General features: G+C 35.3%; 1 protein-coding gene across 2 annotated transcripts in view; it reads left to right on the top strand.

The window, feature by feature from the left end:
* Positions 1-27705, top strand: part of LOC125092778 (A disintegrin and metallopeptidase domain 3-like) — a 138755-nt gene that overhangs the window by 14057 nt on the left and 96993 nt on the right. Inside the window, exons 4-6 of one of the 2 annotated variants that reach the window (XM_047717161.1) lie at positions 5233-5311; positions 22926-23002; positions 23472-23649. In XM_047717161.1, coding sequence (XP_047573117.1) covers positions 5233-5311; positions 22926-23002; positions 23472-23649 — 334 coding nt within the window. Of the gene's footprint in view, positions 1-5230; positions 5312-22925; positions 23003-23471; positions 23650-27705 lie in introns of both variants that reach the window. The other variant, XM_047717162.1, reaches the window with a different exon arrangement.

The following is a 27705-nucleotide window of genomic DNA, read 5'->3' as shown; positions in this document are numbered from 1 at the left end:
CTTCCAGATTGTCAAATTTGTTGGCGTAGAGTTGCTCATAGTATGTTCTTATAATTGTCTGTATATCTTTGGTGTTCGTTGTGATCTCTCCTCTTTCATTCATGATTTTATTTATTTGGGTCCTTTCTCTTTTCTTTTTGATAAGTCTGGCCAGGGGTTTATCAATCTTATTAATTCTTTCAAAGAACCAGCTCCTAGTTTCGTTGATTTGTTCTATGTTTTTTTTTTTTGGTTTCTATTTCATTGATTTCTGCTCTGATCTTTATGATTTCTCTTCTCCTGCTGGGTTTAGGGTTTCTCTCTTGTTCTTTCTCCAGCTCTTTTAGGTGTAGGGTTAGGTTGTGTACCTGAGACCTTTCTTGTTTATTGAGAAAGGCTTGTACCGCTATATATTTTCCTCTCAGGACTGCCTTTGTTGTGTCCCACAGATTCTGAACCGTTGTTTTTTCATTATCATTTGTTTCCATGAATTTTTTCAATTCTTCTTTAATTTCCTGGTTGACCCATTCATTCTTTAGAAGGATGCTGTTTAGCCTCCATGTATTTGGGTTCTTTCCAAATTTCCTCTTGTGATTGAGTTCTAGCTTCAGAGCATTATGGTCTGAAAATATGCAGGGAATCATTCCAATCTTTTGATACCGGTTGAGACTTGATTTAGGACCAAGAATGTGATCTATTCTGGAGAATGTTCCATGTGCACTAGAGAAGAAGGTGTATTCTGTTGCTTTGGGATGAAATGTTCTGAATATATCTGTGATGTCCATCTGGTCCAGTGTGTCATTTAAGGCCTTGATTTCCTTGTTGATCTTTTGCTTGGATGATCTGTCTATTTCAGTGAGGGGAGTGTTATTATTATACTATTATTGTATTATTGTCGATGTGTTTCTTTGATTTTGTTATTAATTGGTTTATATAGTTGGCTGCTCCCATGTTAGGGGCATAGATATTGAAAATTGTTAGATCTTCTTGTTGGACAGTTCCTTTGAGTATGATATAGTGTCCTTCCTCATCTCTTATTATAGTCTTTGGCTTAAAATCTAATTGATCTGATATAAGGATTGCCACTCCTGCTTTCTTCTGATGTCCATTAGCATGGTAAATTCTTTTCCACCCCCTCACTTTAAATCTGGAGGTGTCTTCGGGTTTAAGATGAGTTTCTTGTAGGCAACATATAGATGGGTTTTGTTTTTTTATCCATTCTGTTACCCTTTGTCTTTTTTTTTTTTTTAATTTTTTATTTTTTTCAGCATAACAGTATTCATTATTTTTTTCACCACACCCAGTGCTCCATGCAATCCGTGCCCTCTACAATACCCACCACCTGGTGCCCCCAACCTCCCACCCCCCACCCCTTCAAAATTCTCAGATCGTTTTTCAGAGTCCATAGTCTCTCATGGTTCACCTCCCCTTCCAATTTCCCTCAACTCCCTTCTCCTCTCCATCTCCCCTTGTCCTCCATGCTATTTGTTATGCTCCACAAATAAGTGAAACCATATGATAATTGACTCTCTCTGCTTGACTTATTTCACTCAGCATAATCTCTTCCAGTCCCGTCCATGTTGCTACAAAACTTGGGGATTCATCCTTTCTTTCTTTTTTTTTTTTTTTTTTTTACAGCTTTATAAACATATATTTTTATCCCCAGGGGTACAGGTCTGCGAATCGCCAGGTTTACACACTTCACAACACTCACCATAGCACATACCCTCCCCGATATCCATAACCCCACCCCCTCTCCCAACCCCCTCCCCCCATCAACCCTCAGTTTGTTTTGTGAGATTAAGAGTCACTTATGGTTTGTCTCCCTCCCAATCCCATCTTGTTTCATTTACTCTTCTCCTACCCCCTCAACCCCCCATGCTGCATCTCCTCTCCCTCATATCAGGGAGATCATATGATAGTTGTCTTTCTCCGATTGACTTATTTCGCTAAGCATGATACCCTCTAGTTCCATCCACGTCATCACAAATGGCAAGATTTCATTTCTTTTGAAGGCTGCATAGTATTCCATTGTGTATATATACCACATCTTCTTTATCCATTCGTCTGTAGATGGACATCTAGGTTCTTTCCATAGTTTGGCTATTGTAGACATTGCTGCTATAAACATTTGGGTGCACGTGCCCCTTCGGATCACTACGTTTGTATCTTTAGGGTAAATACCCAGCAGTGCAATTGCAGGGTCATAGGGTAGCTCTATTTTCAACATTTTGAGGAACCTCCATGCTGTTTTCCAGAGTGGTTGCACCAGCTTGCATTCCCACCAACAGTGTAGGAGGGGTCCCCTTTCTCCGCATCCTCGCCAGCATCTGTCATTTCCTGACTTGTTAAAAAAAATTGAAAAAGAAAAAAATTAAATTAACTGCAAGGCTAAAGAATCATGGGGAGAAAGCCATGAGATCCGTGCTTTGCTTTCTCCTCCTCTGGAATTCCGATGCTCTCCTTGGTATTGAAACTGCACTCCTTGATAGGTGAACTTGGTCCTGGCTGGGTTTCTTGTTGCTCTTCTGGGGGAGGGGCCTGTTGTAGTGATTCTCAAGAGTCTTTGCCCCAGGCGGAGTTGCACTGCCCTTACCCGGGGCCAGTCTGAGTAATCCGCTCGGGGTTGCTTTCGGGAGCTTTTGTTCCCTGAGTGCTTTCCGTAGAGTTCCTGGAGGACGGAAATGAAGATGGCGGCCTCCTGGTCTCCGACCCGGAGGAGCCGAGAACCCGGGGCCCCACTCCTCCGTCTGCCCTCAGAGAACAGCACCCAATGACTCCCGTCACCCTGGCCTCCCGCCACGCTCCGAGCTGACTGAGCCTGCGACTTGTTCAAGGCAACCCCGAGCTTAGAGCTTACTCCTCGGCTCTGTCTCTGTAGCCAGCTTCCCTGTTCTAATACCTGTAAGCTCTGCGACACTCAGACACCCCCGATCCTTCTGTGACCCTGCGGGACCTGAGGCCACGCTGACCCTGCGTGGGCTTCACCCCGGTTAAGCCTCTGGAGCGATGTCCCTCAGCGGAACAGACTTTTAAAAGTCCCGATTTTGTGTTCTGTTGCTCTGCTGCTCGCCGGGAGCCGGCCCCTACCCCTGCGGTCTATCTTCCAGTCACTTTAGATTCACTTCTCCGCCAGTCCTACCTTTCAGATAGTGGTTGATTTTCTGTTTCTAGAGTTGCTGTTCTTCTCTTCGATCTCCCGTTGGATTTGTAGGTGTTTGCAATCTTTAGATGAGCTATCTAGCTGATCTCCCGCTACCTGAAGTAGTCTCAGCCTGCTACTTCTCCACCATCTTGACTCCTCCCCCCCTTTGCTATTAATTTTTATAACATGACATAGTTAATCTTACATCAGTTTTCCAGTACGCATGTATGGTGTTACATTAAACCTCCCTGACATATGATAAATCCCTGAATTTTTCATTTTAGTTTTAAATCTCTACACATTTTTAAAAAAAATTTGTGGAAATCTATGATTTCATTGGGTCTTATGAATCTGCCCTCTATGGCATAGTTTTCCTTCAGCTATTTTCAAATCTTTATTTTGGCTGTGTTTTTTAGTAGCAAAATAGCAAATGTGTAGCAAAATGTGTTCCCTTTATTGACTAGGACTCTATTTCTATTCTTAGCAAACAAATTCTCTTTGACACATTTATTGAATTATTTCTTTTCATCTGTCATCATTTTAGTTTCAGGGTGTCTTTTTTTTTTTCTTTCTTGAAATGATCTGCTCTGAAAGATTATTAACTTTTTAAACTTCTCTTGAAATAATGATTATTTTTTTTTAACCAATTTCTTCATTCAACTTCATTAGGAACTTGCTTTTATGTTTTGCCTTCTGCCCTTTTGTTGTTCATTTTCCTTACATTGGATGCTGTTTTTTCCATTGAGTGGTCATATGTATTTCTACTAATTCACTGATTAAGGCAGACTTTTTTGTTGTTTTGTGTAGAAGCAAAAGTATACGTTTGAGGACCCAGGGTGAATGAACTTACAAACTAAAGTTTTATGCTTTTAATTATGCTTGTCAGAAATCTGTTGAATTTCCTTTTCCTGGCAGATGCTTGGGGATTCCCATTTCCACCATCTCCGTTGTCTTGCTTAGTCACTAAAATGTGGTTCTGCCAGTGGGCCAGAATCCATGTTCCAGGTACTTGCACCTAAAGCAACACAGGCCGTTTGGCATTACCCTTGAATACATGTGGAATATGAGCTGATAAATATCAGGGTTTTGTGTGTGTGTGTGTGTGTGTGTGTGTGTGTGTGTGTGTGTGTGTGTGTTTTGTTGTTGTTGTTTGTTTTTGTTTTGTTTTTTGTCTGGGAAGCTCTCTAGTTTTCTTATTTGAATTAAGGAAAGGAAGAGCTGTCAGGAGTGAGAGAAGATGAAGCAGGTCTGGGAAGAGAAGTGGTGGTGAATGTGCACACTCCATGAATGCTGTAGTCCGTCTTTGCTTCTGGCTTTGAACTGCCCCTTGGTGTTGGAGTCCTTGAGAAAATGTAATCTCTCGGCAATAAATACTGTGGTCAGATTGTTCCATAACAATCACTATCTTCTCTGTAAGAAGATTACACTTTGGTACCATTTAGATGAAGCTTGTCTGTAGAATTCATGCAGCTTATGAAATCTGAGCAAAGCACTAGCCTTCTGCTTCTAAATAAGGGCTTTTAGAACTACTGTATGCTTCTACAATTTCTTTTCTCCTTCTGCTACAAGAAAGATATGTTCCATGGGGTAGGAGACATGTCTTTTCCCAGGTTCCAGAATGAAGTTGGTGTGGAGCTGAGCCTACAATAAACTTGTGAAGAACATTCATTGTTGTTTCGAAGCATTGAGAATTTGGGGGTTGTTTTCACCACAGTATAATTTCATAAAAATAATGGAAAAGGCATATTTTTTTTGGTTATCAATTCATGGCTACTTGTTAGCAAATAGTAACAAATTAGCAAATATTTATGCTATGGGATTTATTGATTATTTAATCTAAAAGAAAATTTTGCCATGGGAATCCAGAAGTCCTGGTTTCTAGTATACATAAATCTATGTCATTGTGGTGTCCCTACTGCTCTTTGATTATACTGCTTATTATTTTTTCTTATACAAAATGTGCTATCAGAAAGCATGTAAGATAATGGAAAGATGAGTCCATTTAATTTTTGGACTGTTGAGTTTGTAAAATTGAGAGTAAATTATTTAATATCAGATTTTATTTTTGTTACTATTACAATGAAGTATCATTACTTTCGTTGAATTAGGTCATTTTTAGACCCTCATTTCCTGGTGTATGCATACAACAAATCAGGAACATTGTATCCAGATTCTTCATTTATAAAGGTATGTTTTCCTTTATGCTCTGTAGATTTACATTTTTTATATCATCAAGGTGCCATTGGCAGGAAGAAAAAGAATGCTTTCCACCCCACAGAATTATTGGGCAGTCAGAAGCCCAAGTGTAATGTGGTAACTACTTTTCATATTTGGAACTCAAGAACCTCTTATCCAAAAAGGTCTTCTAAACCATCAGAAGTATTGAGAGGGGTTTGAGAGAAAGAAAGTGGGTTACGGAGCTAAGAATAAGAAGCCCCTAAATACAGAGCCATTTTAATTGAGATGTCATAGGACCTAAGCAGTGGAGGAAGTGGTGGAAATCACTTTGTGGAAAGACATTATAGAATGAAGTGCCTTATAGAAAGGGAGTGAGGATGCAAAAGCATATTGGGTACAGAATCTGAATAGGTTCACATGTGAAACATTGGAGTTTGCATTGTATCCCAAAATGCAGCTAGGGATCAAGAAACAGTTTCTTTAAAATTTATTTATTCATTTATTCATTTATTTATTTATTTATTTATTTATTTATTTGAGAAAGAGAGATCATGAGCAGAGGGGAAGGGTAGAGGGAGAAGCAGACTCCCTGCTGAGCAGGGAGTCCACTGAGCGATTCGATCCCAGGACCCTGGGATCATGACCTGAGCTGAAGGCTCAGCTGACTTAACTGACTGAGCCATCCAGGTGCCCAGGAGTCAAAAAATAATTTTAAGTGTGTGAGAAAGTTAATTTTTGTTTGTTTGGTATTTATTTTGTGAGAAGAGATTGGAAAGAAGTAAATACAAGTGAAGGGTCGGAATCTATTGCTATATTGCAATTAAGAGATAATGAAATAAAAAAGTAACTAGTACAACATTGTCTTTGTCAGCATCTGCAAGTAGAAAGCAGAACAAAATGCATGAGACATGTGTTTGGAGACATTTGACAATAGTCAGGAAATTTTTTTCTGAGAGAAAAAAAAGCCCAGAAGGTGAGTCACATTCAATGTGGCCCTTCTGACTGAGGATAAAATCTTAACCATAGCATAAGAAGTTAAGAACCAAACAGAATGTGAAGAATTTGCAGTTCAGAGCTGCTGAAGCAGCTGGGACTGGCATGACACAGGGCCAGGGAAGAGGGGCCATCAGATGTATGATATTTTTTGCAGGGAGGGGAGTTGTCCTCATACCCTTGACTAAAGATTAGGCTGCTTGTGTGCTGGCTAAGACTCTATGAAGAGCAGAGAGCAAAATGAAGGTAATACTAACTGTCAAACAGTGCTGGGAGATGTTGGATTTTCAGCCTGGGCAGAGTGGAGTGACATTGCTAAAACCCCAGGCATTCAGCTGAGACCAGAAAGACTAATCCTAGGAAGAAGGCTCAAGGGTTAAGAGATACTCTTACCACCTCTGTTCCCTACCCCAAGGCCTAAAACAGCAACCAGAGGATGAAGGAAGGTTGCTATTAAATTAATTGCCTTCCAATACAAAATGCAATACTCTGTAAAGGGTTAAAACATAGTAGAGGAAGGAGCTAATGCAGATAAGGGTCGAAATCAATGAGATAGAAAAAAAATTTTAAAAATTAAAGTCCAGAATTTAGTTCTTTAAAAGAACTAATAACATTAATAACCACTAGTAAGACTAATCTAAGACAAAAACTATTTCCATCAATATTAGGGATGAAGGGAGATATGATTAGTCATACAGAATATAAAATGATATTTTGAAATATTATGAAACTTTATGTCAACAGATTTGGAAATTTAGATGAAATGGACAATTTCCCTGAAAAGGGCAACTCAGCAAAATTGAGGGGAGAAATAATAGAAAATCTTCATCACTTGAAATCTGTTTAAGAAATTGAACTTCTAAACAACTACATTCCCATGCCAGGTTTAGATGTTTTCACACTTTACCTATTGAGAGATATTATGGTTGTTTCCGATTTAGCTATTAAAAATAAATAATGTTTCTATGAACATTCATATACAGTTGTTATGTGGATATAATTTTTGCTTTCTCTGGAATGCATGTCCAGGAATATGTTTGCCAGGTCATATGGTAAGTATGAGTTTATTTATTTATTATTTTTAAAATGTTATTTACATTCAACTTAGTTAACATATACTGTATTACTAGTTTCAGGAGTAGAGTTTAGTGATTCATCAGTTGCATGTAACACCCAGTACTCATCACATCACATGTCCTCCTTAGTCCCCATCCCCCAGTGACCCCATCCCTCCACCCACCTCCCCTCCAGCAGCCCTCAGTTTGTTTAATTACTAAACTGTTTTTCGGAGTAGCCTACTATTTAACATGTCCACTGTCAATGTATGAGAAATAAAGAGCGCATTTTTGACACCACTTGGTGTTATCACAATTTTTTTTTTTAAATTTTAGCCATTGTGATAGATAGGTAATGATTTTCTTATGTAACTTTGATTTGCATTTTCCTAATGACCAGTGATGTTGAACATATTTTCTTGTGCTTGTCATCTTCTGTGAAAAATTTTTTAATATCTTTTACCCATTTTCTAATTGGTTTGATTGTTTTTCTATTGTTGATTTCTTAGCAATCATATATTCTAAATACAAGTCCTTTGCTAGATATGTGATTTGCCAATATTTATTTCAACTATAATTTATCTTTTTATCCTCTTCTTAAGGTATGTCATTGATCAGAAGCTTTTAAATTTGATGAGGATTAATTTATAAATTTTCCCTTTTATGAATGTTGGTTTAATTATCAAATCTAAGAATTCCGTATATCTTTAGTTCTTAAAGATTCTGTTCTTTTTCCTAAAATTCTTATAGTTTTATTTATACTTAATTGTATGTTCACTTTGATATAACTTTTTATAGGGTTTGAGATTTGAATTCATTTTCATTGTTTTGACTGAGGATGTGTGTTTTTTTTTCAACATCACTGATAGAAAAGGCTGTTCTACATTAAATTGCTCTTGCATCTTGGTTGGAAAGTCAGTGGGACATATTTTTGTGGTTTTATTTCTGGGTTCTTCATTCTGTTCAGTTCTTTTATGTGTCTATAATTCTGCCATTATCATGCTGTCTTCTCTAGTTTACTTGCATATTAAGCATTTATGTAAATAATAATGATTCCTCCAACTTTATTCTTATCTTCCAAGATTTTTAGATTATTGAAGATATTTTGTTTTTTTCATATAGATTTTATTTATTTATTTATTTTTTAAATTTTATTTATTTATTTAACAGGGAGAGAGAGAGAGATCACAAGTAAGCAGAGAGGCAGGCAGAGGGAGAGGGGGAAGCAGGCTCCCTGCCGAGCAGAGACCCTCCCCCACATGGGGCTCAATCCGAGGACCCAGAAATCATGACCTGAGCCGAAGGCAGAGGCTTAACCCACTGAGCCGCCCAGGCACCCCTTCATATAAATTTTAGACTAAACTGCTCTATGTTATACAAACAAACTTGCTAGGGTTGTGGTAGACATTATGTCAAACCTATGCATCGGTTTGGGGACAACTGACATCTTCACTATGTTGAGTCTTCCAATCCATGAATTCAGTGAGTCTCTCCATTTGTTTGGTCTTTCTTTACGTGTCTTTATTAGCATTTTGTAATTTTAACATTTGGATTCTGTACATCTTTTTTAGGCTTATACCAAAGTATTTCATTATCTTTGATGCATTTGTAGATAGTATTGTATTTTAAGTTTTATAGGCTTGTTATTATCTAGAAATGCATTGTGTTTTAATCTCATGTCCTACAAACTTGCTGAAGTTACATATTAATTCTATGATAATTTTTTTGTGTGTTTTTTTTGGTAGAGTCTTTGAGATTTTCTACATAGACTTGTCATTTACAAATACGAACATTTTTCTTTTTTTTTAATTTTCAATCTGTGTGCTTCTATTCTTTGTTTTGCCTTTCTATGCTTGCTACAACTTATAGTACTGTGTTGAATCACAATAGTGAGAACAGACACCCTCATTTCTTCCCAATTTTAAGGATAAATTATTTACTCTTTTACCATTTAGGACAATGTTAGTTATATGGTTGTTTTTAAACATACTTTTTATAAAGTTGAGGACAATCTCCATTTCTAGTTTGCTAAGATCTTTTTTTAATATCAAAATGTGTGTGTTTAAGTATATCAAATGCTTTTTCTGCCTCAGTTGATAAGATCACATAAATCTTTTTCAGCCTATTGATATGATGTATTGCACCTATTGATCAAATATTTAAAACAGTATTGCATATCTAGTAAAGTTACAGCTTGGTCCTGATATATAATTCTTTTTATTCATGACTGAGTTTATTTGCTAACAATTTTTTGGTTTTGTGGTTGTCATCAAATTTTGTGAGAAATATTGGTCTGTGAGTTTGTGGCCTTTTTTTGTACTGACTTTGTCTAAGTTTTCTATTGGGCTCTTAAATTAAGCTAGGAAGTATTACCTTCTCTTCTATTTTCTGGAAGAAGTTGTGTAAAGTACATGGTAATTCTTAAGATATTTGGTAAAATTCTTCCTTGAAGTCACTGGGGATTTATGTGTGGGGGGGGGAGGAGATTTTTAATTACCAGTTAAGTTTATTTAATAGTTATAGGACTATCTTATTTATCTGTTTTATATGTATTGTTTTGGTGGTTTGTGGTTTTTAAGGAATTGGTCCATTCTATCGCAGGTGCGGAGTTTAGGGGTATAATTTTTTCATGGTCTTTATTATCCTTTTAATGACTACAGGAGTATTCTTTTTCTGACATCAATGATTGCTGTCTTCTCTCTTCTTAACCTTGTCAGTCCAGATAGAGATTTTTTCAGTGTATTGAATTTATCAAAGGACCAGCTTTTTCTTGCTTTTATCATTCTTTTGTCTTATTTTTAATGTCATAGCATTGGCCCTTAGGTTTATTATTTTTTTTGCTTATGCCTTACTTGGGGTTTATTTTCCCATTCTTTTCTATCTGTTGAGGGAAACACTTGTATCATCAACCTGTGACCTTTCCTCTTTTCTGTTGTAAGTAAGCATTTTAGTGCTAAAATTTCCTGTTCAGCACATGTTGAGCTGCAATCTGAAACAATATATTTTCATTTTAATACAGTTATGTGTATTTTTAAAATTTCCTTCGAGGCTTCTTGTTTGACTTATGAATTTTAAAAAGTGTGTTGTTCAATTTCCAAGTGTTTGGAGATTTTTCTTGTTGTCTGCTGATTTCTAGTTTGATTTCATTATGGTTAGCAAATATACTTTATATGATTTTAGCTCTTATAAATTGGTGAAGGTTTGCTTTATGATCCAGTATATTATATGTGTTAATGAATGCTCTTGGATAGTTGAAAAATATGTGTATTCTGCTGTTGGGTTGGAGTCCTCCATAAATGTCATGTAGATCATGTTGATTGATGCTGTTGTCCAAGTCTGTATTTTCACTGATTTTCTGTCTAGTATATCAATAACTGAATGCAGTGTATTGAATCCATCATTTATTATTGTGTTTTTCTGTCTTTCTCTTTTAGCTGTATCAGTATTTGCTTCACATATTTTGAAGTTCTATTTTTTGATGCCTATGCATTTAGGATTGTCATGTCTTCTTGATGGATTGATACTTTCATGAATATATAGTGAGTCTCTTTGTCCCTAGTAGATTTCTTTGCTAATAAGTCCACTTTATCTCTTTATTTTTAGAAATATTTTGATGGCATATATCTTCCATCCTTTTAATTTCAATCTACCTACGTTATTATGTTTGAAGTTAAGTTTCCTATAAAGAATAGTTGGGCCATGGTGATTTCTTTTCTCCTATCTATCCTAGCACTTAGTATTTTATTTGGTGTTTTTAGACTTTTACATTTAATCATTTATATGTTAGGAATTTTGCTTGCCATAACATACATATGTATTTCTCTCTTTTTTACCTGTGTTTCTCATTCTTTTGCTCCTCTCTTATTGCCTTCTTCTGTGTTACTTGAATATTTTTAGAATTGCATCATTTATTTATAGTGTTTTAACGTATTTTCCTTATAGTTTTCTTAACATTTGCTTTAGATGTTACAGTATACATATATAACTTACAGTAGCTGTACTGTTGTGGACTTTTTACTAGTTCAACTGAAATACTAAAAATTATTTCTATGTAGGTTTCTTTATCCTCTGCATTTTAAAAATATAATTGCCAAAATATTCCTTTCCATATCTTAAACATCACATGATATTGTATGATTTTTCTTTCAACTACTAAATATGATTTTAAAAATTCATGGTGGAAAAGATAGTCCATTATATTTACCACTATTTTTACCTATTCTGTTTTCCCAAATCCTTGATGTTCCATATCTTCTTGTGATATTCCTTTTCATTTTTGGAATTTCTTTCTGATATTCTTTAAGGATATGTGTGCTAGTGATAAAATCTCCTGGTTTTCTTTTGTTCGAAAAAGTCTCTCTTTTTTCTCCATTCTTATTGGATAAATTTCCCAGATAATAGAGTTTATGTTTGTAATTTTCTTTCAGCACTTGGAAATTGCTGTGGCATTTCTTTCTAGCCTTTCTAACCTTCATTACTTCTGATGTGAAATCTGCTGTCATTCAAATTAGTGTTCCTCTATAGGTTATGTAACACTGTTCTTAGGTTACTTTGAAGATATTTTTATTGTTTTTGCTAATTCCTAATTAGCATTTTTGTTGTTGTGGGTTACTTTGGGTCCATTACCTTTTCAGTTCACCCAGCTCATGGAATCCAAATGTTTATGTCATTCATTGATTTGTGAAATATTCAGCCATATTTCTTTTTCTTAATTTTTACTTATATTTTATGTGATAAAATACTTAGCATGAGTTCTACTCTCTTAACCAATCTTACATATATACAACATTATTACTGACTATAAATATGATGTTTTATAGAAGATGCTAGAACTTATCTTTCTTGACTGGAACTTTATACTCATTGGTTAGTAACTATCCATTTCCCCCTTTCCCCAACCCCTGGAAAGAACCATTCCAGTCTTTGGAGGTATGAATTTGAACACTTTAAATATTTATATTTCCTATAAAAGGAATCATGCAATATTTGTCTCCTGTAACTGGTTTGTTTCGCTTAGCATAATGTCCTCAAGGTTCATACATTTCACATATTGCAGAATTTACTTCTTTTTTAAGGCTGAATAGTATTCCATTGAATGTATATACCACATTTCTTTATCTACCTATCTATTGGTGGACAATTAGGTGGTATCCACATCTTGTCTATTTTGGATAGTGCTGCTGTCAACACAAGAATACCAATATCGCCTTATGATCCTGATTTCAGTTCTTTTGAGTAACTGCACAGAAGTGACATCCCTAGATCATATGGTAATTCATTTTTTTAGTTTTTAGAGGAACTTTCACTCAGTTTTCTGTAGTAATTACACCATATTATACTCCCACTAACAGTGTACAACAGTTACAATTTCTCTACATCTTTGGCAATTCTCAGGTCTTTTTTTTATATGATAATAATCATCCTAACAAGTGTGAGGTGATACCTCATTGTGCCATTGACTTGTATTGTGTCATTGACTTCCCTAATGACTAGTGATATTGGGTATATTTCATATACCTGTTGGCCATTTGTGTATCTTCTTTGGGAAAATATCTACTCAACAGTTTTAACAATGTTGTGTCTTCCAGTCCATGGACACAAAATGTCTTTCCCCTTGTGTCTTGTTTAATTTCTTTCATCAGCACTTTTAGTTTTTAGAGTACAAGTCTTTAACTTCCGTGGTTAAATTTACTCCTAGATATTTTATTGGTTTTGTGTATGTGTTTGTGTGTGTGTGCACCATTGCAGATGGAGTTGTTTTCTTAATTTCCCTTATAGATAGTTGTTAGTAAAGAAATACAACTAATTGTATTTTTGTGTATTGATTTTTGCATTCTGCAGCTTTACTGAATTCTTGTGTGTGTGTGTGTGTGTGTGTGTGTGTGTGTGTGTGTACTCTTTAGGGTTTTCTAGATATGAGATCATGTCTTCTGCCAACAAAGACAATTTTACTTCTTCCTTTCTGATTTGGATGCCTTTTATTTCTTTTTCTTTTCTAATTGCTGTAACTTCCGGTCCTAGTGAAGAGTGAGAGTGGGCATCCTTGCTTTGTTTCTGAACTTAGAGGAAAAGCTTTCAGTTTTTCATTGTTGAATATAATGTTAGTTTCATAATTAGCCTTTCATAAATAGGCTTTTTATTATATTGAGGTAATTTCCTTCTATTCCTAGTTTTTTGAGAGTTATTATGAAAGTATGTTGAATTTTGCCATTTTTTTCTCTGACTATATTCAGATAATTGTGTGATTTTTATACTATATACTGTTGATATGGTTTATCACATTAATTGATTTTTGTGCATTAAACCATCCTTGCACTACAGGGATAATCTAACTTGGTCTTGATGTATAATCGTTTTACATTTTTGGATGACATCATATTTGGTTTACTTGTATTTTGTTGAGAATTTGTGTTATATTCATGAAGGTTATTATAGTTTTCTTGTTGACTATGTGGGTTTTATACCAGGGTAATTTGTGTCCTCATAAAATAGTTTTGAAGTTTTCCTTTCTGTTTAATGTTTTGGAAGAGTATGGGAAAGGTTGTTGTGATTTTTACTTAAATGTTTGGAAGAGTTCATTAGTTCATTTGGTTTAAGGCTTTTCTTTGTTATGAGGTTTTCTACTACTGATTTATCAAAACTCCATGCTATTCATGGGGGTGCCTGGGTGGCTCAGTGAGTTAAAGCCTCTGCCTGCGGCTCAGATCATGATCCCAGCATCCTGGGATCAAGACCCAGCTCAGCAGGGAGCTTGCTTCCCTTCCTCTCTCTCTGCCTGCTTCTCTGCCTACCTGTAATCTCTGTCAAATAAATAAATAAAATCTTAAAAAAATTTCTATTCATGATTCAGTCTTGGTAGGTAACATGTTTCTAAGAACATGTCCATTTTCTATAATAATCAGTTGTTGGTGTATAATTATTAATAGTACTCTTTTTTGATCCCTTTTATTTTTATAACCTCAGTTTTAATTTCTTTGCTTCCATTTCTCCTTTTGTCTATTTGTATTTTCTCTTTTTTTCTTGTTTTGGCTGGTGATTTGTCAGTTTTGCTTTTGTTTTTTAAGATTTTATTTATTTGACAGAGAAAGACAGTGAGAGACAGAACACAAGCAGGGGGAGAGGGAGAGGGAGGAGCAGGCTTCCCACAGAGCAGGGAGCCCAACGTGGGGCTCGATCCCAGGATCCTGAGATCATGAACTGAGCCAAAGGCAGATGCTTAACGACAGAGCCACCCAGGTGCCCATTGTCAGTTTTATTTATCAAGTTCATAAAAACGACTAAGTTTCATGATTTTTTTTCTGTTACTTTCTTCTTTCTTCTTCCTCTTTGTCCACTCCCCCTCCTCCTTCCCCTTCTTCTTTCCTCCTCCTCTTCTTGAGTGGTAATACAAAGCTCCCAAAGAGAGAGGGGACCTGAGAGGGTTGCCCTTTTTATTTACTTATTTCTGCTCTAATATTTGTTATTTCTTTATTTTTGCTACTTTGGCTTTAGTTTATTCTTCTGGTTTTAGCTTTTGTTTATTTCTAAGTAGGTTCCATGCCCAATTTGTTTGTGTGTGTGTGTGTGTGTGTGTGTGTATTTTTTTCCTATTCAGCCACTGTATGTCTTTTGTTTATGGAGTTTACATTTAAATTATTGATAGTGAAGTTATTTAGTATTAAAATTTTATTAATTGTTTTGTAGTTATTTTGTCTGTCTTTTCCTATCTTCCTGTCTTCTATTGTGTTTTATTGATTTTTTTTATCTTTTTATTTCCTAGTCTTTTCCTTTTGTCTAATTTCTATTGGTATTTTCATTTTTGTTACCATGCGGCTTACATAAAATGCCGTATAGCTATGACAGTGTATTTTATTTTATTTTATTTTATTTTTTAGATTTTTTTTTTTTTTATTCAACAGAGAGAGATCACAAGTAGGCAGAGAGGCAGGCAAAGAGAGAGAGGAGGAAGCAGGCTCTCTGCTGTGTAGAGAGCCCGATGTGGGGCTCGATCCCAGGACCCTGAGATCATGACCTGAGCCGAAGGCAGAGGCTTAACCCACTGAGGCACCCAGGCGCCCCCTGACAGTGTATTTTAAACAAATAACTTCAATTACATAAAAAATTTTACAAATTTATAACTCCCCCTCGCACATATATTAACATCACAATTTACATTATTTCATATTTATGTATTTTTTAACATTTTAGTTATAGTTTTGATATTTTGCCTTTTAACATTCATATTAGAATTAGAAAAATGATTTACCCACCAGTATCTCAGAAATATAGTATTCAGAATTTTCTATATATTTACCCTTACCAATGAGTTTCATTCATTTTTATGCCCTTATATCATTGTTTAGCACCCTTTCATTTCTACTTGAGAAACTCTCATTTGTATGTCTTGTCATGTAGGTATAGTGAGAAACATCCTTTGCCATGTCTGATTCTGATGCTTGCTCTTTCTCCTCAAATTGTTTTTTGACTTTTGGTATGCCTTGTAACCTTTTTCTTGTTAGTCGGACATGATGTAATGGGTACAAGAAACTATTATAAATATATTTAGTGCTGGTGAGGTGTGAGGAGAGAGGAGGTATCCTACAATCTTATGATTAAGTCTCAATTTTGTAGTAAACTTATGCCTCTGCATTCACAGGTGTTTCTCAGTTTTATTTACCCTGAATGCAGGCCCTCTTATGAACAGAGTATCTGATGTATTTCAGAATGGTTTTTTTTCCCCTCCCATTGCTGAAAATATGAGGGCTTTTTTCTCTGATATTTACTGTGGCATCTTTGTCAAGCTCCTGTAGGTAAATCTTGCAAAATTGTGGGGGCTTCCTCACGAGTTCTCTGAAATATTTTTTCCAGATTTGTCCATACTGATCTAACATTTCATCAGTTATAATCAGGATGACAGGGGCCAATGGGTGGGTCAGAGGGTTAAGTCTTTGCCTTCAGCTCAGGTCATGGTCCCGGGGTCCTGGATTGAGCCCCACATTGGGCTCTCTGCTCAGCAGGGGGCCTGCTTCTCTCTCTCTCTCTCTCTGCCTGCCTCTCTGCCTACTTGTGATCTCTCTCTCTGTCAAACAATCTTAAAAAATCTTAAAAAAAATAATAATCTTAAATCTTAAAAATCTTAAAAAATATAATAATCTTAAAAATAATCTTAAAAAAATAATAATCAGGATTACATGCCCTGGTACTGGTTCCAGCAGCACTTTTCACTACTGATTCTCTACTTCAGTAATCTGCAACTCTCTGTGTTCTCTCTAACCCTGGAGTATGTGATTTTTGCTTTGGGTCCTTGCCTCTCTTACAAATCCAAGAAGACTTGTTGATTTTTCAGTCTGTTCAGGTTTTTGCATTCTGTTATGGTGAAGTGTTGACTTCCAAGCTCCTCACATGCAGAACCAGGAACCAGAAGTCTCTTATTCATTTCTTCAGATTTGTAGGGTATATTTTTGGTTGACTTTTTTTCTTCTCAGTACTTTGAATATATCATCTTACAGACTTTTGGCTTGCAAGGTTTCTGCTGAAAAATCTACTGAAAGTCTTAATGTTGTTCCATTATATATGATAAATCACTTTTCTCTTGCTGCTCTCAAATTTTCTCTTTATATTTCACTTTTGACAATTTAATTATAATATATCTCAATGTGAATTTCTTTAGGAACATTTTATTTGCTGTCTTTTGAACTTTTATATCTGGATATTAATTTTCTTCTATACATTTGGAGGGTTTGAAGCCATTATTTATTTGAATAAGCTTTCTTGTTTTTTAAAAATATATATTTGATATATAGCATTGTGTAAGTTTAAAGTATATAGTTTTTGGATTTGATGCATTTATATATTTCAATAGGATTATCACTATAACACTAGCTAACTCCTTTATCATATCACAGTTTTCCTTCCTTCTCTCTCTCTGTTTTTCTGAGACTCCTATTATGTGTATATTGTTGTTCTTGATAGTGTTCCATAACTCCCCTAAGTTTTCTTTACTCTTTCAATCTGTTTCTTTTTGCTACTCTGAACTGTCTTTGAGTTCAGTTATTTTTTCTTATGCTTAATCTAGTTTGTTATTGAAACTTTCTAGTTAATTTTTTGGTTCAGTCATTTTCAGCTCTGTGATTTCTGTTTGGTACTTTAATTTTTCAAGTTTTTATTTAAATTCTAGTTAGTTAATATAGTAAAGTGTGGTATCAGTTTTAGGAGAATTTAGTGATTCAGCACTTATGTATAACACCCAGTGATCATCATAGCAAGTTAGCAAGTGTCCTTCTTAATATAAATCACCCATTTAACCCATCCCCCACCAACTTCCCCTCCATCAACCCTCAGTGTGTTCTCTATAGCTAAGAGGCTCTTATGAAAAAATAAAAATCTCTTATGGTTTGCTTCTATCCCTCCCCTTTTTTTCCTTTCCCATATGTTCATCTGTTTTGGTTCTTAAATTCCATTTATAAATGAAATCCTATAGTTTTTGTCTTTTCCTTACTGACATATTTTTCTTAGCATAATAGATTCTGGATCCATCCACCTCATTGCAAATGGCAAGATTTCATTTTTTTAATGGCTGAGTAATATTCCATTATATATTAAAAAATGAAATCCTATCTTCTCTTTATCCATTCATCAGCTGATGGACATTTGGGTTCTTTCCATAGTAATGCTGCTTTAAACATCAGGGTGCATGTACCCCTTAAAATCTGTATTTTTGTATCCTTTGGACAAAATCCTAGCAGCACAGTTCCTGGGTCATAGGGTAGTTCTATTTTAAAATTTTTGAGGAACTTCCATACTGTTTTCTGGAGTGACTGCACCAATTTGCATTCCCACCAACAGTGTAAGAGGTTACCCGTTCTCTGCGTATTTGCCAACATCTGTTGTTTCCCGATTTGTTAATTTTAGCCATTCTGACAGGTGTGAGGTGGCAATTCATTGTGGTTTTGATTTGTATTTACCTGAAAATAAGTGATGTTGAGCATCTTTTCATTTGTCTATAAACCCTCTGGTATCTTCTTTGGAAAAATATCTATTCATGTCTTCTGCCCATTTTGTAATTGGACTGTTGGTTTCAGTTGTTGAGTTTGTTAAGTTCTTTGTATATTTTGGATACTAATCCTTATCAGATATGCCATTTTCCAATATCTTCTCCCATTCCATAGTCTGCCTTTTAGTGCTGTTGATTATTTCCTTCACTGTGAAGGTTTTTATTTTGTTCACTTTTGCTTTTGTTTCCCTTTCCTCCAGAAAAGTGTCTAGTAAGAAGTTGCTGTGGTCAGTGTCAAAGAGGTTTCTGCCTGTGTTCTCCTTTAGGATTCTGATGGTTTCCTATCTCACATTTAGATCTTTCAGCTATATTGATTATTGTTTATGGTGTAAGAAAGTGTTCCAGTTTCATTCTTTTGCAGGCCAATGACCAGTTTTCCCAATACCATTTGTTGAAGAGACTGTTTCTTTTCTATTGGAAAAAGACTTTTATTCCTACTTTGTCAAAGTAATCTTTGACTAAGAATTGTAGTTCCATTTCTGGGTTTTCTATTCTGTTCCATTGACCTATATGTCTGTTTTTGTGCCAGTAGTCTTGGGTAGTATAGATATTTTTAAAAAATATTTTTAAATTAATTTATGGGAGAAGGGGCAGAGTGGGAAGGAGAGGGAGAGTAAGAGAATTTTAAGCAGACTCCCTGCTGAGCACAGAATTCCATGTGGGGCTTAATTTCAGGGCCATGAGATCATGATCTGAGCCAAAATCAAGAGTTGGATGCTTAACCGACTGAGCCACCCAGGTGCCCCAGGTAGTATAGACACATGCTGATCTGTTAGGGGTCTTGCCACACTGTGGTCAGTGCCAGTTTGTCCCCGAAAACCAGTCACATGACCACACAGCAGTTCAGAGTTTATGGTAAAGTAAAGGTTTACTGCCCTCAGCTGGTGTGTCTGTCTCCATGCTAGTGAACAAGGCAGTACATTGACACTACTAATTCTTTTGTCCTTAGAGAGGCCATTCCACCACTCAAAGAAGGGGAACTGTTTTTCCCCATTCAACCCATGGGACTCTCAGACCATGCTGCCTGTTCCTGGGCTTTTGCCCACCTTCCCCACTTGCTAAACCCACCAGGCACCACCCCAGTGATGGTGTGGACTTCTAAAACTTCATACTTTGAGCTCTGCTGCTTACAAAAACTTGTAGTAGTCAGCCCCTCTCCTTTTCTCAGTCAGTGGTTTTGGGACAGTTTTTCTTGTGCAATCCCTTGTGCACACTTTCACTCTTTTTCTCTCCCTCTCTTTCTCTCTCACTCCTCTCTCCGTAATCAGGGTTCCCTCCCCTTCACAGCACCCACAGTTCTCTTCTCCCCCAAATCAAATCTGTGCAACTCCTACCTTCCACAATGTGACTGTTTCTCTCTACCTGTAGATGTGCAGTTTGTTCTCTGTCCTCAGATTGATTTATTGGGTGTTCAGAATAATTTGATATTTACCTAGCAATGCTCAAGGGATAAGGCAAGTTCAGGGTCCCCTTCCCCTGCTCCATCTTAATTCTATCATCTGTTTCATACTTTAAGAAAATATTTTCTATCTATTTTTTGAAATTCTAACTTTGTTCAAGCACTGCTCCCTTGACCAATTTGAGCATCTTTAATTCTCTGTGAGGTAAACTATTTAAATTAACTTCATTAGAATTGATTTCCAGAGATATCTTCTTTCGTTTGAAACTTCTTTTCCTGATCCTTCATTTTACTTGACTCTGCTTTGGTCTCTGCTCTTTAGACAAAACTAATTGCTTTGAACAGTCTTTACTGATGGGCCCTGCACATAAGAGGATCCTAACAAGTCATCCTGGCCAATGATTATGGGGGCCTCTACCAAATCTTTATCTCTCCAAGAGGAAACATGCATCTGTGTCTTTTTCTGCTCTGTCTGTGTTGGGCAGGAGAGAGAATCAGTAGCATCTACCCTCACAAGCTTCTGCCTCTATTCTTACACTGGCAACTATAATCGTGCTTGGCCCATCTATACTGCAAGATTGGTGAGACAGATGCCGATTCTTTGGGCACTTTTGGTGAAGTAAGAAAACTGCATGCATGGATCAACTTTTTCTTCCCCAGGGAGAAGCAGAGCTGGCATCTTTTTGTCCATTTACTCTGTGTTTAGTGGGGACACAGGGGGAGAAATCAATAGTGTCTACTAGCCTAAGTCACCATCTCCATTTTTGCCTGGATGGCTAGATTTTGCTGAATCTATTAGAGCTCCAAGATAGGTGAAACAGGTTCTAGTTCTTTGGATAGCCCCTCCAGAAAAATTGGGGCACTAGACATGGACAAACCTTTCTCATGCTCCGGGTCAAGCTGGGAGCCAGAGTGTCTTTTTGTGATCATATGGTAGTGGACTGGGGCAGTGTCCTTGTTGAAAGGGTATGCCAGATCTTCAAATTGGCTGGATGAGTCTGATTGTGCATTCTTCCAGAGTCTGTAGGGGCCTTTCATTAGTTTCTGTTTCCTTATCAAGGAAATTTGTCTGTGAATTGTTGCTGAATTAGATTTTTTGTTTTTGTTTTGTTTTGTTTTTGTTTTTTTTTTTAAGGGATGGAGGGTTCAGGGCTTCCTGTTCCACCATCTTTCTGGTCAGAGTTTTATCCTTTATTTTATTTTGTTAAATGCTTTTTAGCCCCAAATTCTTTCTGTTCTTCTTGTCAGATTGATATGTATTTTAGATCTTTTGTTATTGTTCCAAGTTCCTTGAGGCTCTATTCATTTTCTTAGTTCATTTTTTTCTGTTTTACATATTGATCAACTTCTATTATATACAGATCAACTTCTGTTGATCTGTTCTCAAATTCACTGATTCTGTCCTTGCCATCTCCACTCTACTTATGAGCCTATCAAATATTTTTTGTAGGTTTATTACATTGTTTTATTATTACATTGTTTATTACATTTTTATCTCTTTTATGGCTTCTATTTATTTTCTGCTCTTTAATTTTTTCAACATTATTTGTAATTGGTTATGGAAGCAATATTTTCACAGCTACTTTAAAATCTGTTAGTTCCAACATGTGAGTCATCTCAATATTGTTATCAGTTGGTTTTATTTTCTCATTCTTGTGATTTTCTTTGTTCTTGGTATAGCATATGATTTTTTGTTGTATTCTTAGCATTCAAATCTAGTTTTTAGACAGTAACCCAGGTTAAGTTTAGATTTATTGTGGTTTGTTGTACCAATAAAAATTTCACTTTGGTGGGGGGTTAATACTATTATATTGTGATTCATTCTTCTGGCTCTTCTCAAGTGCCCGCTGGATCTTTGCTGGTGCAGCCTATAGTGGTAAAAGCTACTTTCCTGTGTCTTAGTATTGCTAGGTGGGGTTGGGTGATGAAGGTCCCATGGGATAGAGAACATTTATTCTGTCTCTTCTCTAACCTTGTCAGTGCACTTCTCACTCTCTTTGTTAGTGCCGCATGGGTGAGGAAAGTTCCTATCTGGGTCATTTTTTGTGCTTTGTGTTGGGAATGTTGAGAATTATTTTATGAGGTTCATTTTCTCCCCTGGCACAAGATCAGAAGCTACAGAGACTGAACTACTCTCTGTTGCTGGGTAGAAGGTTGGGACATGGTTTACCTTATACCTTTTTGTGAAGGAATTGTAGTGTAGTCTGCTGGAACTAGTGCAGGAAGAGGTGATTGCTACTGCTCCTTGGCCTGGGGCAGGGGATGCTCTGCCACTATTACTGGGTGGTGGATGGCAGTTAAGCCTAGTTTTAAGAAAAAAATGAATGGTTCTTGATGGAGAGATATGTCTGGGAGGAATAACATATAAACAAATTCATAGGTGAGAATGTGATAACACTGAAGTTTTTATAGCACAGCATTAAAGGAATAGGATGGACTCTAGATATCAGTAAATTTTTAAGGCAGGAAAAAGGAATATTCACTGAATGAGAATATTAGGGGCAGGACTGGGTAAAATGCTGTGAAAGTTCATGGTTAGGAGAGCTTGAACTAATGATGGTGAAATATTAAATAGATTAAATAATATGGTGAGATATTAAAGAGAAATAAAAATGAAGAAATATCAGGATGCTTTTGGATAACTTAGAAAAAAAGTGAAATGTTCACATTTGAAATCAAATTAATATTATTTATATTGAGTTAGGAGTTATAGATTATATATTCAAGAATGTCAACTATACTCAAATAAAAAAATTAACCTGACAGAAGAAAAAAAATCTGAGTCATTAAACATAATACTGTAAAATAAACTAAGATCATAGAACAGAGTAAAGCAGAAAAAATGTTTACAAGTTAGAAAAATAAACAAGAAAAAGTGTGGCTGAGAAAAGATAAGAAAGTTATTCTTCAAAAACTTAGAATTATAGCAAGAATTATTTTGCAGAAGAACAGCAAGAGTCATTACTTTTAGGTAAAAGTGGTTTAAGAGAAATAGGCTATGGGTAGATAACAAGGAAGTGGGATATCTGGTGAATAATTGGTAATGACTAAATCTGAATGTTTGATGATGTCTAGGAAGTAACAGTAAACCAAAAACTTTATTTAAAATCATTCATGAATGTATCTTCATATACTCCCATTTAGGGCCATTGCTTTTATCAAGGATATGCCACAGAAGTTCCAAAATCAGCTGTGATGCTTAGCATCTGTTCTGGACTCAGGTAACGGCATATTTTGGAGGGGTACATGATTGAAAATTTTGCATGACTCCTTAATTTTTAGAAACATCTTGAAGGATAGAGTGAAGGCAAAGAAAATAAACTTTGGTTGTTTCTTCTCATATACTTATCTCTTCCCCCTCCTCTTATAATTTTTTTTATCTCTTTGTCTCCATCCCAGGCTTGTAGTCATAGAATTTATGCAGGAAAACTCCCCCTAGTATGAGGAATATTCACATTTCTCAGTCATACTAAAACCACAATAATCCTAAATGACATAATAGACAGAAAATGATAAAATTAAGTTTGAAAGTTTATCCATGTAAGAAGAGATGATTCTTAGACTTTAGACTACAAAGACCACTATTAATTTTCTATGAAATGTTCTTATTTAGTGGTGGATTTATATTCTCAGTGGAAAATCTATATTAATTATCTTTTTATTTCTTTTTTTATGTGTTTAAATATCTAGGGGATCTTTGCAATTGGAGAATGTCAGTTATGGCATTGAGCCATTGGAATCTACAACTGTATATGAGCACATGCTTTATCAAATAAGTAATGATAAAATTGATTTTTCTCCCTCAAAAGAAAATTTTCTTATGCCCCATTTGGTACAAAAGTCCTACAAGATCCTTGTGAAATCAAAAGTAAGTAACTCCTTTTATGAAATCTTTATTTGTGTTACTTCTAATAAATTTATTCACACTGAAATGTGTTATATTTGGGAAAAAAATTAACTGATATTGACTATACTATACTAAAACCTTCTGTTGTAAGATGTTTATTTTAAATATGTTTTTGTTTACTCATAATATTTAGAAACTGTAATAGATACAATCACACATAATTTAAAAATCAAAGTACTCACATTTCCCTAATTGGAGGTGTTTTCATGCATATGAACCCAGTTTCATTGTTACCAAATTTGCATAATACTAATATAATGATATCCAAATTTGCTTATTATTAGTTTGTCTGTGTTTTCCTTGACAATACATGTTTTCTTTATTATTTGATAAAAAATTAAAAATAGAAAAGAGGGAAGAAATTATTCCAAAGGTCATCATCTAGAAATAGTGCTTAGAATTTTGGATTATTTGTTCCAATTCTTTTTCTATATCTAGTTACAAATGTAGATTTACAAATATATTTTTTCAAACAAAAAATGATACAACCACATATGCCTCTTTGAAATTTCCATTTTGCTATTAAGAGGATAATACACATCATGTTACACTTACTATTATTTACAATTAAATAATATGCATGTTAGCATCTATTAAAATATTAAACATATGCATTTTCAAGGAAAAAAGCATAGATCATAATGTTATTTTCTAAAGGTAAATGCACATTGCTGTGGTATCCACTGTGATCATTTTGATGTATACTGCTCTATAGTTTTTCATATATATATATGCATAAACTTAAAATGTACATATTTTATACAATTATGTCATATTTGCATATTTATATTTTTCCATTAAGTAACCAGTTTGCATGAATGTACCACAGTTCTGAAAAATTACACTTTGACTATAAATGCTTACATACAAAAGTAAGCATATTTCTAAAGGTTTTTTTATATGTATATGTATATACCTATATCTATATACCTATATCTATATATATCCTAACTTCTTCCTCATTTCTACAACTTTACATTTTATCATCAGTGGTTAAATAAATGAGTATCTGTCCACACACTGTCATCACAATTGGATATCACATTGAAGAGAAGCAAAACAAAATAGTTATGAATGAAACCTGAATAGAATTTTTGATGAACTCCGTCTCCTTATTGCTTTAATTTACTTTCACATAAGTAAATTGAAAAACTTTAAAAGAGTGCATGAATACCCTTCTGTGGCAGAGGAAGAACCTGAAGGGATGGACATAACTTTGGAAAAGACAAATAACACAGCACTTGAAGCCATCCCCCTCCAGAATCAGCAAGAAGTCAGAGATTAGACAACATACAGATGACATGCTGTCCCAATTGCCTTGGTTTGAATTCCAAGAAGCTGGGCAAATAACTTAACCTTTCTGTGTTTAAATGTTCTTATCTGTAAAATAATAATAATAATAAAATAATAATAATAGGGACGCCTGGGTGGCTCAGTTGGTTAAGCAGCTGCCTTTGGCTCAGGTCATGATCCCAGCGTCCTGGGATCGAGTCCCACATCGGGCTCCTTGCTTGGCAGGGAGCCTGCTTCTCCCTCTGCCTCTGCCTGCCACTCTGTCTGCCTGTGCTCACTCTCGCTTCTCTCTCTATGACAAATAAATAAATAAAATCTTAAAAAAATAATAATGATAATACCTACCTAATTCATACAGTTATTTCAAAGATTTAAAAAGTTTATAAATAGAAATTACTTAGTATGTGGATGAATTAAAAAACTGATCAATAAAAATCACTGCTATTAATAGTTGCTCCCTATAGTTTCTAATGTAGTGGAGCAAGGTAATTGCAAGTAATGATGGAAAATCTGAGTACAAAACAAAATGTAATAATGAAGTAAAATAGAGACAAAAATTTCAGAACGTAAGAAGAAACCAGAATTATCACTGCAGGAATGGAGATAAATGAGTATTGATATGTGTTTTTGAATTTTATCTTTCATAAAGTAACTCGATAATTGCTTTTCATCCTGAATTTAGTAGACTTATCTTTAAGTTCGGTTAGGCATGCTTTCATATATGACCAGTGCTTTTATAAGTACAGATATATAAAATTAATATCTTTACTATATCAGATTTTTAAAAGAAACAGAAAAAATAAAAGCTTAAATTTTAGATATATTTGTATATTTTTGAAAGTAAACAGAAAAAACTTATAAACAAGGTAAACAACTTCATCATAACCAGAGTTGAAAAGAGACAGAATACAGTAAAATATTAACAAAATACAGTAAAGGGCTTATCTGTTGAAAGCATCTTGGGCACATGTATTTACTCATCCCTTCCTTAAACCTCCCCAAAATGAAAATGGATTTTTAAAATGGCAAAAACATACAGAAACAAAAAGAACAGGAAAGGAGTAGTAACAATGGACAACGAATAGCAGATAGCTGGTTTAAGAACCCGAATTCTAAACTAGTAATTGGGATAGGCTATAGGAAACTTGAAGTACTGCAGTACTATACTATTCAGATGTTTCTGGAATTGCATGTCCAGTTCCCCTAGGGTTTTTAAAGGTGGCCCTAAGAAGATAACTGGTTGAAAGTAAGTTGTGTAAGTAAGTAAGAAACCTTCATTTCCTTTCTTAACTAATTGTCTCTGTTGCAGACTGACAGATCATTGAAAGCTGTTTTCCTTGGGGAGTCTATGAACTGGGGACACCAGGCATGGATGTTCTATTGTATTTCCCAATAGAGGAGGAAAACCATACTAAACTAGTGTGATTAAGTTAAACCTGGCACATTGGATATTGGGAACCAGTCTTACACTTTCTAAGAAGTATATTGGAAGACCCCCTCTTCAGGAGGGAATCAAACCAGCCAAAATAAAAAACAAACAACAACAACAAAAACTAATCACATTAACAGCAGGGTTTTCCCAACCAACAACCCAGACAAAATTATTCTGTGTAAAGACAAAAGTTCATAAACTCCATATGTAGTCATAGAGATGTTGAAATAAGCTATTAAATGCTCAACTGCTAATATGAAGAGGCACTAAACATATGATGAAATTAGTATGAAAGATAGAGACATGAATAAATCAAAATTTTCAAGTTTGAAGTACCAAAGAATACAGAGGGTGAGGAAGACACATGGTAGAAAAAATATTTTATCCACAAAATAAGAATGAAGTGATATTTTAAAAATAACATTCAGTGGATAAGTAACAGTTGTTGGAAATGAAAAGTAGGATAATAAAAATGTAGAAATTCAATAGAAATTTCAAAAGATAAAATTCCAGAAATTATACAAAAAGAAAGAACAAAGACAGATGACAGAAATTTGAGAGATAAGGAATGGAATTAAAATAATAACATGGCTGGGCCCCTGAGAGACTCAGTTGGTTAAGCATCTGGGTTTCCACTCAGGTGGTGATCTCAGGGTCTTGGGATGGAGCCCTACATAGGGGTCCCTGCTTAGCAGGAAGTTTGCTTCTCCCTTTTCCTCTGGCCCTCCCCCATACTCATTCTCTCTCTCTCAAGTAAATAAAACCTTTAAAAAAATAAAGTAACAATATGGATGATAGAAGTCTCAGTATGAATAAATAGAGAAAATTAGACTGAATAACTCATAAAACAATTTAAGAAAAATTCTCAGAATTATTTAAGATTGGGACACTTGGGTGGCTCAGTTGGTTAAGACTCTGCCTTCAGCTCAGGTCATGATTTCAGGGTCCTGGGATTGAGCCCCACATTGCGCTCCCTGCTCAGTGGGGAGTCTGTGCCTTCTCCTCCCTCTGCCCCTGCTTGTGTGCTCTCTCGCTCACTCTTTCTCTCTCCAATAAATAAATAAATAAATAAATAAATAAATAAATAAAATCTTTTCAAAAAGAATTAAGATGATTTCTAGACTGATATTTTAAAAATCGGTTTCTTATATATGACCAAAATGCAGCAAAACTGGAAGTTTCCCACAGCAAAACTGGAAGTTGAAGGGCAATGGGGCAATTAGTGAGGCAAAATAATTTCCAATCTGTAATTCTATACCAATCCAGAACTTCAGAATTGAGGGTGTTTTGTT

This window comes from Lutra lutra, chromosome 2, assembly GCF_902655055.1.
Source record: "Lutra lutra chromosome 2, mLutLut1.2, whole genome shotgun sequence".
NCBI lineage: Eukaryota > Metazoa > Chordata > Mammalia > Carnivora > Mustelidae > Lutra > Lutra lutra.
Note: the sequence above shows the minus strand (reverse complement) of the source record. Positions and strands in the feature narration are given on the sequence as shown.